The sequence below is a fragment of the Uranotaenia lowii genome, chromosome 2 (assembly GCF_029784155.1).
Source record: "Uranotaenia lowii strain MFRU-FL chromosome 2, ASM2978415v1, whole genome shotgun sequence".
NCBI classification, from domain to species: Eukaryota; Metazoa; Arthropoda; class Insecta; order Diptera; family Culicidae; genus Uranotaenia; species Uranotaenia lowii.
This window is the reverse complement of record NC_073692.1, coordinates 250,296,655-250,314,211: the sequence shown is the minus strand read 5'-3', so window position 1 is coordinate 250,314,211 and position 17,557 is coordinate 250,296,655. Positions and strand designations below refer to the sequence as shown.

Genomic DNA, 17,557 nt, shown 5'->3' with positions numbered 1-17,557 from the left:
TGTTAATTGCTTCAATCAGGTAAATATTCTAACGCCTAAAACCGATACGATTGAGCTTGAACTACGCATGGACTCATGAAATTCGCACGCTCTTCCGCTTTGCACAACCTATGTGAGGATTTATTACTCGAGCAGTGAGCTCCATTGTTCGTATTTGGAACAATTGAGCAGTTTAATTAATATAGGTATAATTACGTTTTTTTAAGCATGATTGGAATTCAGCTCTCTAAGCTTCTTAACATTCACACAGGTAAAGCATAAACCTAGCAGATTGAAATTTCACACTAGCACTCTCCAGGGTGTATAACAAAAAAAAACGTTCCGAATCACACGAACCGACAGATGTTCACTTCTAGACGGAGCAAAACCAACTTACAGAGGATTAGTAACTGACCTATTATTTATAAACTTTTTTTCCTCTTAATTGACGAATGAGAAGCTAGGTGCATGGCATCGTCACAAAGAATTTGATATAGCAACATGAATGTTATTTGTTATCTTTTATTCGCTAGACGATGGCAAAATAAATGCTTAGAATTAGATGCAAATGGATAAGTTTGCAATTGTCTTAAAGTTTTCAATTGAGAACAACTTAAAATTTGAGCTACGGATAAATAATAACAAAAAAAATCAGTTTAAAATATAAATAAATGTAAACGCTAACAACCGAATATTCGGTATCGCACGTAATCGTTTTCTTATTTCAATAGTAGAGTAAACGTAATGCAAATGCACTTGAAAGCCCTTAGTCACGAAGATCGTGTCTGCTGAAGGCATATATAAAACTATTTCAAAATAATATTACTAATTAATGACTTCACTCAATGCAAAACCGTAAAATAATCGAAAAGAGCATAAAATTGTGAACCCAAATTATGAATGATAAAATGAAAATTAAAATCTTATTTTGATTGATTGACTTGATTTTTTTTACGGAACTTAGAAATAAATTTGAAGTTTAAAAATTTAAATTTAAAAATTTTAAATTCAAAATTGGAATCTGAAATTCAATTATTCAAAAATTTAATATTCAAAAATTAAAATTTTTAAAATTGAAAGATGACCAAAGGCTATGATTAATGAATATAACGAGGCCCATCAGGTATCTGATTATATTATTGAGTAATTGAGGAAGATCGACTTTATCAACATAAACAATCTTTTCAAGAAATATTAAAGTTTATGACTCACTTTCCTGTGAATTAAATTGAATGAATTCAGCAAAGGGTTATGCCGTTGAATAACAAACAACAATTCAAAATTGATTTACTCCAATACATTATGTGCTTCCTCAACCACTCAGTTAGATTCCGTCATTTAAAAAAAAAAAAAAAAAAAAAAAACAAACAAACAAACAAACAAACAACAAGATCCTGTGACAGGAGTTTAATAAAGACACAACAAAATTTGCCGGGTCAGATAGTCTTTAACATAAAAAAACATCTTTTGGTGATGGTTAAAATAGTTTTGACTTTTCGTTTGAATTTTCTAAAAATTGAGGATTTTTTTGGCATCATTTAATGGAATCTACAACCTTTAGGAAACAGATCACTGATTTGAATTTGGACTTAGAATTATTCAAAAATATATTCAGAATCTGAATCTGGAATATAACTCTGAGCCTAGATTTCTTACCCAAAATTGAAATATATGTTCTGTATCTCATGTTTAAATTTATTATTTAGAATTTTTACTCCAAGTTCGGGATCCTGTTTATACATAATTTAGTTGTTTCGAACAAGTTTTCTTAATTTGGACTCTTATGACCTTTTTCTAGTATTTGAAGAAAAACTGCAAATTGGGCACAAAAATTCCATCTCCTGTTTATTCCTAAAGGAAAATAATCAACGACTTTACTCAAAGTTCCTGAAAGAAAAAAGGCTCCGTTGATGAACATTCTTGTTTGTTTTTTTTAATTTGGGTTTTTAAATTTCTTATTCAAACACTTATTCACTACAAGAATATCTCTTCATTTTTACATTCTTTCCATTTTTTTACTCTACTTATATAAACTAACGTAAACTTAGCCAACTTCCGAAGTTTGCAGAAAATGCATTTTTGTTGTTCCACCTATTTTCTCTAATTTCTTTTAGCAACATATAAAAACAGGGATTTTTGCGGTTTATGATCAATTATGATGTCACTTTTCCTTCTAATCAAAGGCCAGCTTTTTCCAATTTGTTATTTTCATTTGTCTTCTTCGTCAACATATTTTCGGGATCAACCGTTGGTGCAATATGTTAAGCGGGCCACAGACTACACCACATTTGTACAAATGTGATGAAATTCGATGAAATTTTGTCGCTGTGAACACGATTGCATCGTGTATGGCATTGCTTGAATGACCGCGCAAACGGTTTGAATAAAATCGGTCGGGATCGAAATATTTTGTACAAACCGCCCTCTGTGGCATGGTGTATGGTGCTGCTTGTACAAAATCCAAGCCATTTACTCAGCCCCAGCCGGGGTGGAGGTGGCTTTTTGTTGTTGCTTTTGCTATTTTCACCAGCCATCGTTTGTGTTCGCGCGAAATTTGTTTGTATCGTGTGTGGGCGAGCATAGATCAAGCAATCATCGTGGAATCATCGAATTTGCCCAAGCCATTTGTGTACCCGCATAAATGAGGATCGTATCCAAACGATTATTTAAATTGTAACCGTGGTTACTTTTTTTATTGTGGACTCCGTCACAAAATCCAATAATCCCTGTCCTTTATGGAGAACGCTACAACAGTCGTTCGAAAACAGAACGGCAGACATCCCACCTATCTGTCATCGCGCACAGTCACTCTCTTTCTGGGTTATCCATGGGCGTCGGTCATCCATTGGCGTGACGGGGAAGTGTCACCACCCGGAGAGCGACGCACCTTGTAATTCTCTCAAATCTTGCCGACGTCTTTTTTACAAATCGGCATCGCAGAGGAAGTTCTTTCTGTTCGTGACCGTTTTAGAAGTCGGAAGTGCGCGTCGTTGCTAGAGTACGTTGTTTTTTTGTGAAATGTGGTGTAAGAGTGTTTAAAATTACTTTTTACTATTTACAGGTTAAATAAGCTAAAATTACCTGTAAGCATCAACAAAAAAATAGTTAAAACCGTTAAAAGTGTGCGGTTTCGTTAAAAATGTATAAAAAGTAGTACGGTTAGTTGTAAAATGTTACATTTGTAAGAAAACACGTTAAAATTTTTGTATTTATATAAATAGCTAAAAGCGGTTAAAATTCACTCAACATTTAGTGAAAAGAACAATTCTGTACAAATACGACATAAAAAAAAAGGTAAATTTACTGAAAACTATAAAAAACATGTATATTGTAAAACACGTGCACATTGAATGACGTCACCAGATATCATAACCTCTTTGGAAGGTCCAAGAGGGCCTTTTTTTTTGTTTGTTTATTTGCTTGTTGCACAGCACACGACGCGGCTCAAATCCAGAACGGACAGAAAGAGGAGATCGGAACGCCAAATACCGATCGATCCACGAATTCATCAAATTACCCGTTTGTTCATGGGTACAAGGACGACGAGGCCGTTGACATCTCGGTGCTTGTCGTGGGCCCTTCCGGGACGCCGGTAAGGAGCCAATGATAATCTTGCCGGAAATAACCTACCCGGCCGTTCCCGATTGGAATCATCTACATCTGCCGTACATCGAGGTCATCGAGAGCTGAAAATCCTAACCTATCAGTGCACAATGTTTACCGCAAGTATAAAAACAATGTCATGTGACGTCGCTAGGGAAAATAGCTATTAATAAACCCCAAATAATGTTGTAAAATGAACCCCTAAAAGCTTCTCAATAGTGGAGTAATTTAAATTCTTTTACACCAACTTTGTTCGTGTTCCGTTTGCGGCTGAAAAGGCCCACCCTGTCTCTTCCCTCCAGATCGGCCTCCTATGGGAATTACCAACTCTGCCCTTTTGAAAAATATTCAGTTGCACCGGTTGGGGACATGCGAGGTACTCACCCGCCTACGCCTTTGGTTGTCTCGGCGCTTGTGGCTTTCCCTATGGTGAGTTCCTCCGAAGAAAGTACTGTGACGCATAAACGACCCTGAGTTCCTGTTTGTTTCTATCCCTTAAATTCCCACCCACTGAGCTTCTCCGAGTAACATTCTGGCGCCCGCATTAAAAATTAGTTCACGGATTACATTTCGCATCCCCCGGAGAGGGATGAAAATCGGTTCCCGATTGGATTTGCATCGTCCTCCAAACGATGTGTGAATAGTTTAATATACAAATTATTTATTTAGTATTTAAAGTTACTGTGAAAGTGGTGAAAAATTTATTTATTTATTTGCTGTTGATAGATTTGTGTTCAATATTAATGAACTCGTGATAGTATCATCAAATTAAAAAAAAATACCTTTATTTACATTTATATTTTTTTCATATTTTTAGAACATTAATAAATATAAAATGGATTCAGAAATCAAAAGTATCTACGCTAATTTTTTGGCTCACCATTTATCAATACAAGAAATGGCATATGAATTGACCATCAGAGCAGTTCCTTTTGCTCAAAAGGATTCGAGGGCTGCACTTCTTCGTCGTCTGAAAGATCGTCTAAAGTCAGAACAGAATGAAGTAAACCCGGATATTGAATATTCTCGTTGGGACAAAACTGTAGAAGAGGAAATATACTTGATCGATTGCGAAGTGAAAAATATTGCTGATATTCTCGAGCACAGGGTGCACTTTGATGGTATTAGAGAAACTTTAAAAACCAGACTAGCGCACTACTTCGCCAGATGCACCAGAGCTCTGGAAGTCGCTGAGCTAGAGCCAGATTTAAAAGTTCTGGATCAGTTACAGGCAATGATTCTCCGATATTTTCAGGCCCACTTTTCTCCCATGGGTACCTTACAGAAAGTTCAGTCGGAACCAGACTTGTAAACCATCGACATTTTCTCTGACAGTCGCACAGCCTGCTTTTATCAGTATCATTGTTCGTGCCATTAAACGAATGCGACCGAAAACTTGCCGAACAGTCGACTACCATCAAACGAAACGACATTCATTCTTCTTTGTGTGATTGTCGAACAAAATTTCGTGTCTTGGTACACGAGAGGGATAATTTGATGGTCAAACGACCATCATTCCCGACAGTTTACGACATCGCCTATCTCTTTCACGCAGCAGAACTTACAGACTCAATAAGCAAATGCAATCTTTTCTATTCACTCCCTCCTGTTGAAAAAAAAATTCGTCACTCTGCAGCGCCGGGTGATGTTTGGATGTGTTGGTCGAACAATGTGGAATGATTATCTCGATTATCTACGCAAGAGGGATGACAGTCAAACGACTAATCACAAAAAAAGATCAAAATTTCGTTTTACATTTTTTTGCTCTCCGACCAAACGATTGCGCTCTCCACGATTGTCACGAACGATGTGTGGTGGTTGTCTCCGGAAAAATTCAAACGATGGTGACCAATTACAAGCCTGGTCGGAACTGTTGGTGAACATTGCGAAATCGTTGTCAAATCTAAGTTTGTCGCAGAATAAATCCTCCCGTAGGAAACCAAAACATCAATCTCCGCGAGAGAGTAGTAGGTCGGACGATATGAGTGAGAGGGAAAGTAGCGAAGAAGGAGCTGTAGGTCGAAATCCAGTCGAACCGCGATTTTCGCCGCGAAAATTGAAATCCACTGAAAGGCATCGCGCACGCTTATCGGATTCGGAAGAAGTAGAACGTTACGTGAAGCGCATTAAAATGAAGAAAAATAATCGGGTTCCACCGCGCCTCCAACGATCTGACTCAGATGAAGATTGGGTTTTACCAACGGATTCGGATTCTAGTGTTCCTACTCCTCGTCGTCGCGAACGTAGGTCACGTCACGATGTGATGCCTCCTCCGCGTAGGGGCCGACCCGTCTCGGATTGGAATTTATGGTATGACGGTAAAGATAATGGCCAAGGCCTAATGCGATTCATCCGGGAAATCGAATTTACCGCGAATTCGGAAAATATGTCCCAGCAAGAACTGTTCCGGTCGGCAATCAATCTCTTTCGTGGGCCGGCAAAAACTTGGTTCATGTCCGGTATCGAAAACGAGGAATTCGCGTCGTGGAAACAATTGGTCCGTGAAATGAAAAATGAGTTTTTGTCACCGGACCACGATCATGTAAGCGAAATGCGCGCGATCGCGCGTAAACAAGGTCCGAAGGAGAAATTCCAAAATTACCTGATTGAAATGCAGAAAATTTTTAATGGCTTTACAAAATCGGTATCTGAAAAACGCAAATTTCAGATTATTTTCAGGAACATGCGTTCTGATTATCGCGGGTACGCAATAGCATCGAAGATCGACAATTTGGCTGATCTCAAAACGTTTGGTAGACAGTTGGATGCGACGTTCTGGTACAAATTTCAAGCTATCGATGAAACTCCGCGTGTACGTAATCAGGTGAACGAAATTCAAACCGGCGCGAAACCAAAAACTCGCGAAAATCATGAAACAACGAATCAAAAATCGCGTTACTTCTATGGGAGTTCGAAACCGGAACCGTGGAAAGAGATTCAGAAACCGAAGCAGCAATATCGTGGCTCAGAGAAGTCTTTCTTAGATCAATCCCGTAGGAAAAATCCCCCTCCTGATGGTCTCGAAGTTTTACTGTCCAACTATCTACCGTTGCCGGAAGGAAGGTGCTACAATTGTAGGCTTCCTGGTCACCATTACAAAAATTGTAAAAAACCTCCCCACGTATTCTGTCGAAATTGTGGTTTCATGAATTTCGAAACCAATGATTGCCCCTATTGTAAAAAAAACTTACAACCAACTGCTTGAAAGGGCAAGTAGTTTCCCAAAATGATCAAAATCCCTTACAAGAAATCGACCCCACCGTAGATTTGGTCCAATCTGGGTACCAAATCGTTAACCCCACCGACTACATTGATTCTAACGGTTCAGAAGTGAATGAATTGATCCTTAATTTACAAAATGACAGTCGGCCGTTTGCCAAAGTGACAATATTCGGTTTACCACTGATCGGTCTCCTCGACAGTGGGGCTAATAAAAGTATATTAGGCCAAGGAGCCGAAAATCTTATCCAAATCTGTCGGTTAAAAGTCCTCCCAGCCGATCTAGATGTTGTAACGGCAAACGGTCAAAATTTGAAAGTTGTAGGTTACGTGAGCACTCCTGTGACTTTTAACGATTCAACTAAATTGATAGATCTGTTGGTTATTCCATCCTTGAAACAAAAATTGATCTTAGGAGTCGATTTTTGGGTCACGTTTGGAATCGTACCATCACTTCTACCAATCTCGGTTGATGAAGTTGAGTGTTCACAGGATGGGTTTCATCTCTCACCTGAACAACAGAATAAACTGGAAGAAGTGAAGAGTTTATTTAAAATAGCCGTTAATGACAAATTAGATGCCACCCCGCTAATCACCCACCGTATTGAGCTGACCGAAGAAGCCAAAAGCAAGTCACCAGTACGCATAAACCCCTTTCCAGTATCTCCGAAGCGACAAGTCCAAATAAATGCCGAATTGGACAGAATGCTGGAATGTGGGATCATAGAAAGATCCTACAGCGATTGGTCGTTGAGATTGGTTCCCGTCGACAAGGCAGACGGCACTGTTAGACTGTGTATCGACGCCCGAAAGCTAAATGAACTAACCATTAGAGATTCCTACCCTCTTCCCCACGCCGACAGGATTCTCAGTCGTCTCGGTCCATCTCAGTTCATTTCCACGATCGATTTATCTAAGGCTTTTCTCCAGGTTCCTCTACACCCCCGATCAAAAAAATTTACAGCCTTCTCAGTGCTAGGCCGTGGATTCTTCCAATTCCGCCGGATGCCCTACGGACTGGTCAACAGCCCGGCCACATTAGCCCGGTTAATGGATCGCATACTGGGCGGAGGCGAGCTAGAACCGTTTGTGTTCGTTTACCTTGATGACATCATTGTGGTAAGCGACACATTCGGTGAACACCTAGCCCGCCTTCGTGAAGTTGCATCCAGGTTGAACATGGCTAATCTGTCAATTAATATTTCGAAATCCCAATTCTGCGTGTCTGAGGTAGGATATTTGGGGTACATTTTAAGTCCACAGGGATTGCGACCCAACCCTGAGAGGGTCGACTCAATAGTCAACTACGAGAGGCCTAAATCACTCCGTGCCGTGAGAAGGTTCTTAGGGATGTGCAACTACTACCGAAAATTCATTGAGAACTTCAGTGCAGTTGTACAGCCCCTAACGGACCTTCTCAAAGGCAAGCCCACATCGGTTAAGTGGAACGACCTAGCTGAAGCAGCGTTTGTTAAAATAAAGGAACTGTTGATCAGCACACCTATTTTAGCAAACCCTGACTTCAGCAGGCCTTTTTGTATACATTGCGATGCAAGCGACCTGGCCATAGCTGGAGTGCTTACTCAGTTTTATGACACAGTCGAAAAACCCGTCGCTTACTTCTCTCAGAAGCTGGGAACAACCCAACAAAGATATTGCGCAACCGAGAAGGAAGCACTGGCCGTTCTCAAATCGATTGAGAAATTTCGATGCTACGTAGAAGGGTCGAAATTTACAGTGTATACTGATGCAGCAGCTCTCACGTATATCTTACGAAGTAGCTGGCGAACCTCTTCCAGATTGTGCAGGTGGAGTATTGAATTACAAAGATATGACTTTGAGATTAAACACCGACGTGGTTCCGACAATATCGTGCCGGACGCGTTATCTCGAGCGGTTGAAGAACTGCATGTCTCACCGGGTCAGCAAAACTGGTACCTGTCCATGGTCGCAAAAGTCCATGAAAACCCTGAAAACTATAAGGATTATAGAATAGAAAACGGCATACTTAAAAAACTGATGTCTTCTCATGAACCAACTACCGACTATCAATTCTCATGGAAAATTTGCGTGCCACAAGATGTACAGCGACAAATCTTAACAGAAAATCACGACGACTCGTTACACTTAGGATATGAAAAAACCCTCGCGAAAATCAAAAAATTATATTACTGGCCCAAAATGGCACAACAGGTACGGTCATACATTCAGAAATGCATGATTTGTAAAGAATGTAAACCCTCCAATCAATCTCAACACCCCCCGATGGGCAACCAAAGGATTGCCACGAAGCCATTCCAAATCATCGGTCTGGACTTCATCCAATCACTCCCCAGGAGTAAGCTAGGGAATATTCACCTCTTTGTAGTGATGGACATTTTTTCCAAATTTTGCCTCTTATTTCCGGTGAAGAAAATCTCCACTCAACTTGTCTGCAAATTGCTCGAAGAAAACTGGTTTAGACGTTACTCCACACCGGAATGCCTGATTTCTGATAACGCCTCGACTTTCCTGTCGAAAGATTTCAAGGCTTTTCTCGACAAGTTCCATGTTCGACACTGGACCAACTCCCGCTACCACAGCCAGTCTAATCCGGTAGAAAGGCTGAATCGAACAATAAACGCCTGCATCAGGACTTACGTGAGGACTGATCAGACGCAGTGGGATTCGCGTATTTCCGAAATTGAACACGCGTTGAATAGTACGCCTCATAGTGCCACGGGATTTTCCCCTTACAAAACTATATTCGGGCACGAAATTGTTAATTCCGGTAAGGAACACCGCGTCGATAGAGATCTAGTTGAAATTTCGGATAATGATCGACAAACGCAACATATTCAAACGAACAAGTTTATTCGAGATCTAGTTTCTAAAAATATAAAAAAAAGTTATAATAAAATGAAGAAGACTTACGATTTACGGTATAAAACAGCTGCACCGATTTATGAAGTTGGCCAACAAGTTTTCAAGCGAAATTTTCGCCAATCTTCAGCCGTCGACAAGTACAACGCGAAACTTGGCCCCTGCTACACTCCTTGTACGGTCCTTGCTCGGCTCGGAACAAGCTCCTACGAGTTGGCCGATGCATCCGGGAAGTCAATCGGTGTCTTCTCGTCTGCCGACTTGAAACCTGGTACCTAAGAAAAAGAAAAAGCAAAAAAAAAAAAAAACACCAAAAGTTACTACCCTTAATTTAAAACGATACATAAACTCACCGGTTAGCTCGTTCTATGTTGATTTCCTTCCATCTCGGCCAGTACTAGTTGGTGATGCGAAGAGCTGAAACGACACAGAAACAAGATTATTTTCCTCGACTTTTGCACAGCAACCATTTCGGATGTGTTGCGAAACTGTTCTGCAAGAACAAAGCAAACAAAATCACCGAAACAACCGAAACCTACCTGACGATGTTTCCTAAAGTATTCCACTGTTTCCGGGTATTTCTCCACTGCAGTTTTAGCTGAAACGAAAGAGAGATAGAAAAACGTAATCATTAAACTAGAATCTGCCAAATTAGCGCTAATTGGGGACTTATACTGCGAAAAATAGGACTTACCTTTGAAAATCGAGCAGCCACTATAAGGTTTTGATACTTGAAAGCTTTCAAAATTTCTACTTTCACCACTTGAATGTTTTGATACTCTTCTTCTTGAATTCCTCTTCATTGAGATTTATTTCTGAATTGACGTTTCTCGTGAGTTACTGTCAATATTGGTCGCTCAAAGCGAATAACACTGAACTGAAATCACGGGCTGTTTCAATCACACGGTGATTTGAAAACATGTGAAATGTGAATAAATATGGTTCAATCGTTTGACTCTTTATTTTGCTTAATCAAAATGAAGTTTAGACAAAAACACGGGTTCATTCATCTCTCTTGGGACAAAATGAATGGGTAACCATTCATTTTGAAAAGGGACGATGGGGTAATGTAACCGTGGTTACTTTTTTTATTGTGGACTCCGTCACAAAATCCAATAATCCCTGTCCTTTATGGAGAACGCTACAACAGTCGTTCGAAAACAGAACGGCAGACATCCCACCTATCTGTCATCGCGCACAGTCACTCTCTTTCTGGGTTATCCATGGGCGTCGGTCATCCATTGGCGTGACGGGGAAGTGTCACCACCCGGAGAGCGACGCACCTTGTAATTCTCTCAAATCTTGCCGACGTCTTTTTTACAAATCGGCATCGCAGAGGAAGTTCTTTCTGTTCGTGACCGTTTTAGAAGTCGGAAGTGCGCGTCGTTGCTAGAGTACGTTGTTTTTTTGTGAAATGTGGTGTAAGAGTGTTTAAAATTACTTTTTACTATTTACAGGTTAAATAAGCTAAAATTACCTGTAAGCATCAACAAAAAAATAGTTAAAACCGTTAAAAGTGTGCGGTTTCGTTAAAAATGTATAAAAAGTAGTACGGTTAGTTGTAAAATGTTACATTTGTAAGAAAACACGTTAAAATTTTTGTATTTATATAAATAGCTAAAAGCGGTTAAAATTCACTCAACATTTAGTGAAAAGAACAATTCTGTACAAATACGACATAAAAAAAAAGGTAAATTTACTGAAAACTATAAAAAACATGTATATTGTAAAACACGTGCACATTGAATGACGTCACCAGATATCATAACCTCTTTGGAAGGTCCAAGAGGGCCTTTTTTTTTGTTTGTTTATTTGCTTGTTGCACAGCACACGACGCGGCTCAAATCCAGAACGGACAGAAAGAGGAGATCGGAACGCCAAATACCGATCGATCCACGAATTCATCAAATTACCCGTTTGTTCATGGGTACAAGGACGACGAGGCCGTTGACATCTCGGTGCTTGTCGTGGGCCCTTCCGGGACGCCGGTAAGGAGCCAATGATAATCTTGCCGGAAATAACCTACCCGGCCGTTCCCGATTGGAATCATCTACATCTGCCGTACATCGAGGTCATCGAGAGCTGAAAATCCTAACCTATCAGTGCACAATGTTTACCGCAAGTATAAAAACAATGTCATGTGACGTCGCTAGGGAAAATAGCTATTAATAAACCCCAAATAATGTTGTAAAATGAACCCCTAAAAGCTTCTCAATAGTGGAGTAATTTAAATTCTTTTACACCAACTTTGTTCGTGTTCCGTTTGCGGCTGAAAAGGCCCACCCTGTCTCTTCCCTCCAGATCGGCCTCCTATGGGAATTACCAACTCTGCCCTTTTGAAAAATATTCAGTTGCACCGGTTGGGGACATGCGAGGTACTCACCCGCCTACGCCTTTGGTTGTCTCGGCGCTTGTGGCTTTCCCTATGGTGAGTTCCTCCGAAGAAAGTACTGTGACGCATAAACGACCCTGAGTTCCTGTTTGTTTCTATCCCTTAAATTCCCACCCACTGAGCTTCTCCGAGTAACAAAATAGTCAAACGACAATTTAATGAAGTGTAAAATAACTTTTAGCAAACGTTTATAGAAACTGTAAAATACTTAATATAAATCGTGAATTCCAAATTAATCATCCAAAGCTGGGGGAGGAAGACTGAATGAAAAAAGAAAAAAATATTTCAAACGTCAAATTTCTCTCATTAATCTACCGACCAGTGCGAAGGTTCAAATTTTTACTTTCTTATTAGTAATTTTCAATAAATCTTTTTTTATGCTGAAAAGCACTTGTTTTGCATAAAACAATGATTTAATTAGGTTTTGTTTTGCTCTGGAAAATTGTTGCATGATCAGGTATTGAGTAGCTCAAATTTCGTTGAAGTTTTTCAAGCTGATAAATAAAAATGGTGTGATTAATGGTTGTTCTAAAAATTGCTAAATCTAAATTAAGCACCTAAACAACTGAGTTACATGGCTCGCTACACGAAACTGATCATCTAAATTTAAAATTTGAACGATTACAAATCTTTTCAACAATTGCTGGCATTTTGCCGAAAAGTAAAAAAACGATACAGAAAACGATACAGCGAATTTCAGTCTTCCTCCCTGTCGTGTTCCCAGACGAATGAAAAGGCAAGTTGACTAAACTAAAGTATATGTTTATTCAAGAAAGTGTGACAACTGAATGACAGATCTTTCACACAGGTAGTGGTATTTATACAGGAAAAACTCCTAGAGCATGCTGCGATATTCTAGTAGCTTCTGATTGGTCGTGTGGTCGTGGCCTACCACATCTCCCTTTTTTAAGAAAGATCTCAATCGCTTGGGCAGACAGCGATTTCGGGTTGGTCTTGTCCGTGGTGTTGGAACCGGTGCTGCTGTTTCGATGAACCAGGCCTTCAGTGGTGTGGGATCTGATGAGTCGACCGTTGTCCAGGAGTACGGTGTACTTCACGTTACCTTTGGGTTCGATGATCCGACCCGGAATCCACTGTGCGGAATTCCCTTGATGAACCTTGGCCAGAACCGGATTTCCAGCGACGAATTTCCTTTGCACAGCGCCATGACGTTTATTGAACTGAGCGTTTTGAGCATCGTTGATTCGTGTTGGGCTTGGTAGCGTTGGCTTCAGAAGGTCCAGTTGGGTGGAGATTTGCCTACCGAGGAAACGATGAGCAGGGGTCTTGCCATCAGGAGCGCTTCGAGCTGGCGTGGAACGGTACACTGACAAAAATGTTTGTAAGTGCTGTGTTGTAGCCATGCTTTCCCCTTTTGCGAGCTTCTTGAGTCCTCGTTTCAAGCTGTCCACAAACCTTTCCGCTTGGCCGTTCGATTGCGGATGGTATGGAGCAGTCGTCAGATGGCCGCCGTGTTTGGATGCATCACCAGCTACGATGATTTCCTTCCGAGGGTCGAAGTGTGTCAAAAGAAGGTCAGACTGCAGAATGGATTTAAAGCGGTCGAACGAGCTTTGGCATTCTGGAGTCCATTCCCAGCTGGCGTCCTTCTTCAGTAACCGGTCGAGCGGCGCACGGAGCTCCTTGATTTGGCCTACAAACCGTCCATAATAGTTTAAAGCGCCAAGATAGGATCGAAGCTGTGACACATTCGTGGGGGCCGGCATCTCAGAAATCGCACGAGTCTTGGCTGGATCTGGGCGGAGACCTTCCTTGTCGATGATGTGACCAAGAAATTTAATCTGAGGAAGAGAAAAATGGCATTTTTCGATGCGTAGATGAAATCCGTAATCACGAATCCTTCCAAGCGTCGCGTCCAGATTGCGATCGTGTTCCTCTTGAGTTCGTCCGGATACCAGAATATCGTCGAGATAGGTTTTTACACCTGGGATGCCAGCTACCATGCAGTCGATTATGCGTTGAAAGGCTCCAGGTGCCGATTTTATACCTGGAGCAAGACGGTTGTACTGGAACAGGCCTCGGTGGGTGTTAACCGTCAACAGTTTGCGTGATTCTTCCTCCACTTCGACCTGGAGGTATGCGTCCGACAGATCGATTTGGGAGAAAATGCGTGCCCCAGCCAGGGCAGTAAAGATGTCGTCGGGATGAGGCAGAGGATGCCGGTCGGATTCTAGAGCTGCGTTGAGTCCAGTTGAGTAATCGCCGCAAATTCGAACAGAGACGTTGTCCGATTTGCGAACCACGACGATGGCGGCAGCCCAATTGGAGAACTGCACTGGAGAAATGATGCCGCGTTCTTGTAGCCTTTGGAGTTCAGCATCCACCTTCGGGAGAGCGGCATAGGCTACCGGGCGCTTGGGGCAGTATACTGGTCGGGAATCCGGCTTGAGGTAGAGTGTAACCTGTGCTTTGGTACACAGCCCAAGGGAACTCTGGAACACTTCGGGGAACTTAACCTTCAATCGTTGTGCCACGTCTTCGGATTTCTGGATGGAGTTCACCAACGAGTCGAAGGGGACCGACCAAAGGTTGAACAACTCGATGAGGTCGATACCCAGTACGTCGAGATCGGAGTGGTTGGCAACGTAGATGCACCCTTGTTTGGAGACGTTCCGGATGGTTACTTCGGTGATAAACTCTCCTTTCAAGTCGAGCTTGTCACCGGAAGCGCTGACAGCAACGATGTTCGTAGGGTTGATTTTTGGTTTCCCGATGCAAGCCCAGGTTTCCGTCGAAATTATGGTGATGTCAGCCGCACAGTCGAGTTGGAGCTTCACATTGACACCGTTCAAATTTACCTCAGCAAATTTGCGCTTTTTGGAGATGTCAACATGTTTCACCAAACTGATGCTCTTCATCTTTTTCGTCTTCTTCCCGGGAGGCTTGGGATGGAGGGTCACAGCGTTGATTGAGGGATCCTTCTTCTCAGCCTGGGGAGCTGCGTTGTTCTGCAGGAGAACTGCCATCTGCTGCTGCTGGTTGGCCAGGATATCGTTGAGCCGGAGGAGAGCGTTTTTAATATCCATGTCCATGATCGGGATCCTTCGAGGCTCTCGTCGCCAATTTGTCGTGTTCCCAGACGAATGAAAAGGCAAGTTGACTAAACTAAAGTATATGTTTATTCAAGAAAGTGTGACAACTGAATGACAGATCTTTCACACAGGTAGTGGTATTTATACAGGAAAAACTCCTAGAGCATGCTGCGATATTCTAGTAGCTTCTGATTGGTCGTGTGGTCGTGGCCTACCACACTCCCCCAGATCCAAAGTAACTATTGAAAACAAGGGATTGCAGTGGAGAGAGAATTCTTTGCATTTGGAATGGTAATGATCAAAATTCCACAACTGCCTTACAAATCGTAACAATTTGCAAATTTGCAACAATTAGCACATTTTCACTCTCTCTCTCTCTGTGCACCGGTTTCTCTCATTTTAACTGAAACCTTTTAATTCTCTCTAACAAATTGCAACAAATTATAACAAATTCAATCATTGGCTGCAAAATTTGTTTAATCATTGACGATGATTCTCCGTTTATCTCAGTCCCCTGGTGAAAACTTTATTCAACGTTTGTTTACAGTTCTTCTTTTCGTTCCATATTTTTTCTTCAGGTCCCAAATGCCATGTAGTACAAAGCCGCAAATAGGCATTGACTTTCATGTCACTTGACTTCTGCAAGGCTTGGAAGCCCTATAGCACTGCTTAAAGAACCAATATACAGCTTATTTCGTTTTTTTTCATCCCACAGTGCCTATATAATACGACTTATAACAGGGATAAATGGTTTATTGTGTAATGTTATTGAGATATTTTTCTCGCACTAGACTTATTGCACAAAAATTTCATCAACCTCCTTTTTCGCCAATTATTTCGTACTTTTTTTCTCACCATTCTGATGTACGCATCTTGATTGTACACAAAATTCGAGCATGTAATTTCTAATCAACTTATCTTCAATTTCGAAGTCACTGCTTTATTTTTTATGAAATATTCGTCTCTCTATTATTCTTTTGCCACAGAATAAAAGCATACATAAATGAAAAGTAAAAAATTAACTTCGAGGATGAAGTATTTGCTATAGTTAACATTATTTTTTCCGATACTCATTTCATAATTTCACATTTCGCCATTTTTAAAATTCATTTATAAACATTGAATGGTTACCTTAAAAACCTTTGAATCAATGTTTATTTATCCTTAAAACATTTCAACTTCTTCAAAAATAAACATCAATCGAAATGGATTTTATTGAAGACCTTTCTTTGCAAGAAGAGTATGAAGTGAGTGATATGGAGGAAGAATATCTTCTAGAAGATTCTGAGAACGAGACTCGGAATGTGGACAATTTATTTTGAATCAAGATAATGGTTTCCATCAGGGAGTTCAAAGGGCAATCGAGTGGAACGCATGTAGGGTACTGGATCATCAACGCGGACTCAGTTGACGATTTCCTGCACAAAATTTGGAATCAGGCCAAAAACCATCTACTTCGTGAGGTCATTTTTCTGCCGCAGCTGATGGAACTACTATCCCTACATGGGCTCAAAAGGAAGCTCCCGAGGAAGAAGATTTCGCCAGGTTTGCGTTGTTTTACGAAAAACAAAATAGAAAATATACGCAACCTGAGAAATTGACTACTAAAATGCTGCAGAATTGGATGGAAAAAGAAGTACACCTGCTGTTACACGTGTATTCGTTATCTGTATGTTCGAAGTCAGTACATAACAGTGTGAGGCAGCACCTAATTGATCCTTCAGAGCGTGACAAATCCGGAGCCGCATCCATTCAGACGGTTGTTAAGTTGTCGCAGGAACTTCGTTCAAAACATAGTTCCCGTTGGGATGCTCATGAGATGGTGAGGAGTATGTGGGCTTCATCTATCTTGGCTGGACCAGCGCATTCACGGGACTGTTCAGTGAACGAGCCTCCTCCAAGACATCTACAACATCTCTTCAAAGCGAAAGAAACTCCTAGGATCGCCAACATTAGAAAAGATTTGGCAGTGGCGCATAACGTGAATGCTACCTACCGGGAAGAAATTTCAGCCCTGCGGGAAGCATTTAATAGTGCCCAATCGACTGAAATAGAGCTTCAAATGCGATTAAGCTTTCTAGAGCAACGTATTGAAGCTTTGGAGCTGCGAGAAAGAATTGGCGATTCGTTCCTTAATTCCATGGAGGACTCTGTAAATGTTACGGAAAATGAAATTAGTGATATTTTGGCTGATCAAGTAACTGATCAACTCGATTTTGACCATGTTTTATAGTTTTTTTTTTTCAATTTGTTGTTAAACCAGTTCTTTCTTTATATAAAGAGTAAAACCATTTTTCAATAATAAAATTAACATTTTTATTATTTTTCAATATTTCTATGCAAGTCCCTAATATCTCCCACCGTAGGATCAAATTTCCCTCCATGTGTGTATCCGCACTTTAATTTTGTTGCGTTAAAATTACCGAACGAAGCAAAGATTTCTGCCACG

The 17,557-nt window shown here is 40.8% G+C and overlaps 2 protein-coding genes across 4 annotated transcripts in view; both read right to left on the bottom strand.

The window, feature by feature from the left end:
- Nucleotides 1–17,557, bottom strand: part of LOC129741465 (sodium/hydrogen exchanger 9B2) — a 94,819-nt gene that overhangs the window by 74,217 nt on the left and 3,045 nt on the right. The window contains exon 1 of one of the 3 annotated variants that reach the window (XM_055733201.1): nucleotides 196–359. The exons of the other annotated variants lie outside the window; for them this stretch is intronic. Within the exon in view, the coding sequence (XP_055589176.1) occupies nucleotides 196–209 (14 nt within the window). The 5' untranslated portion in view covers nucleotides 210–359. Of the gene's footprint in view, nucleotides 1–195; nucleotides 360–17,557 lie in introns of those variants that run through there. 3 annotated transcript variants of the gene reach the window in all.
- LOC129742503 (uncharacterized protein K02A2.6-like) lies at nucleotides 10,103–15,108 on the bottom strand. Its single transcript, XM_055734403.1, has 3 exons — nucleotides 12,948–15,108; nucleotides 10,203–10,261; nucleotides 10,103–10,156 (listed from the first exon to the last, which is right to left on the bottom strand). The coding sequence occupies exons 1-3, from the start codon at nucleotides 15,106–15,108 to the stop codon at nucleotides 10,103–10,105; spliced, it is 2,274 nt and encodes a 757-aa protein (XP_055590378.1).

Bases quoted from the DNA above. Each gene is read 5' to 3' on its own strand.
- LOC129742503 (XM_055734403.1), bottom strand. From the start codon at position 15,108: ATGGACATGGATATTAAAAACGCTCTCCTCCGGCTCAACGATATCCTG. The intron at 10,262-12,947 runs GTAGGCCACGAC...CTTTCGTTTCAG, and splicing joins TCTTAAAAAAGGGAGATGTG to CTAAAACTGCAGTGGAGAAA. The intron at 10,157-10,202 runs GTAGGTTTCGGT...TTGTTCTTGCAG, and splicing joins ACTTTAGGAAACATCGTCAG to AACAGTTTCGCAACACATCC.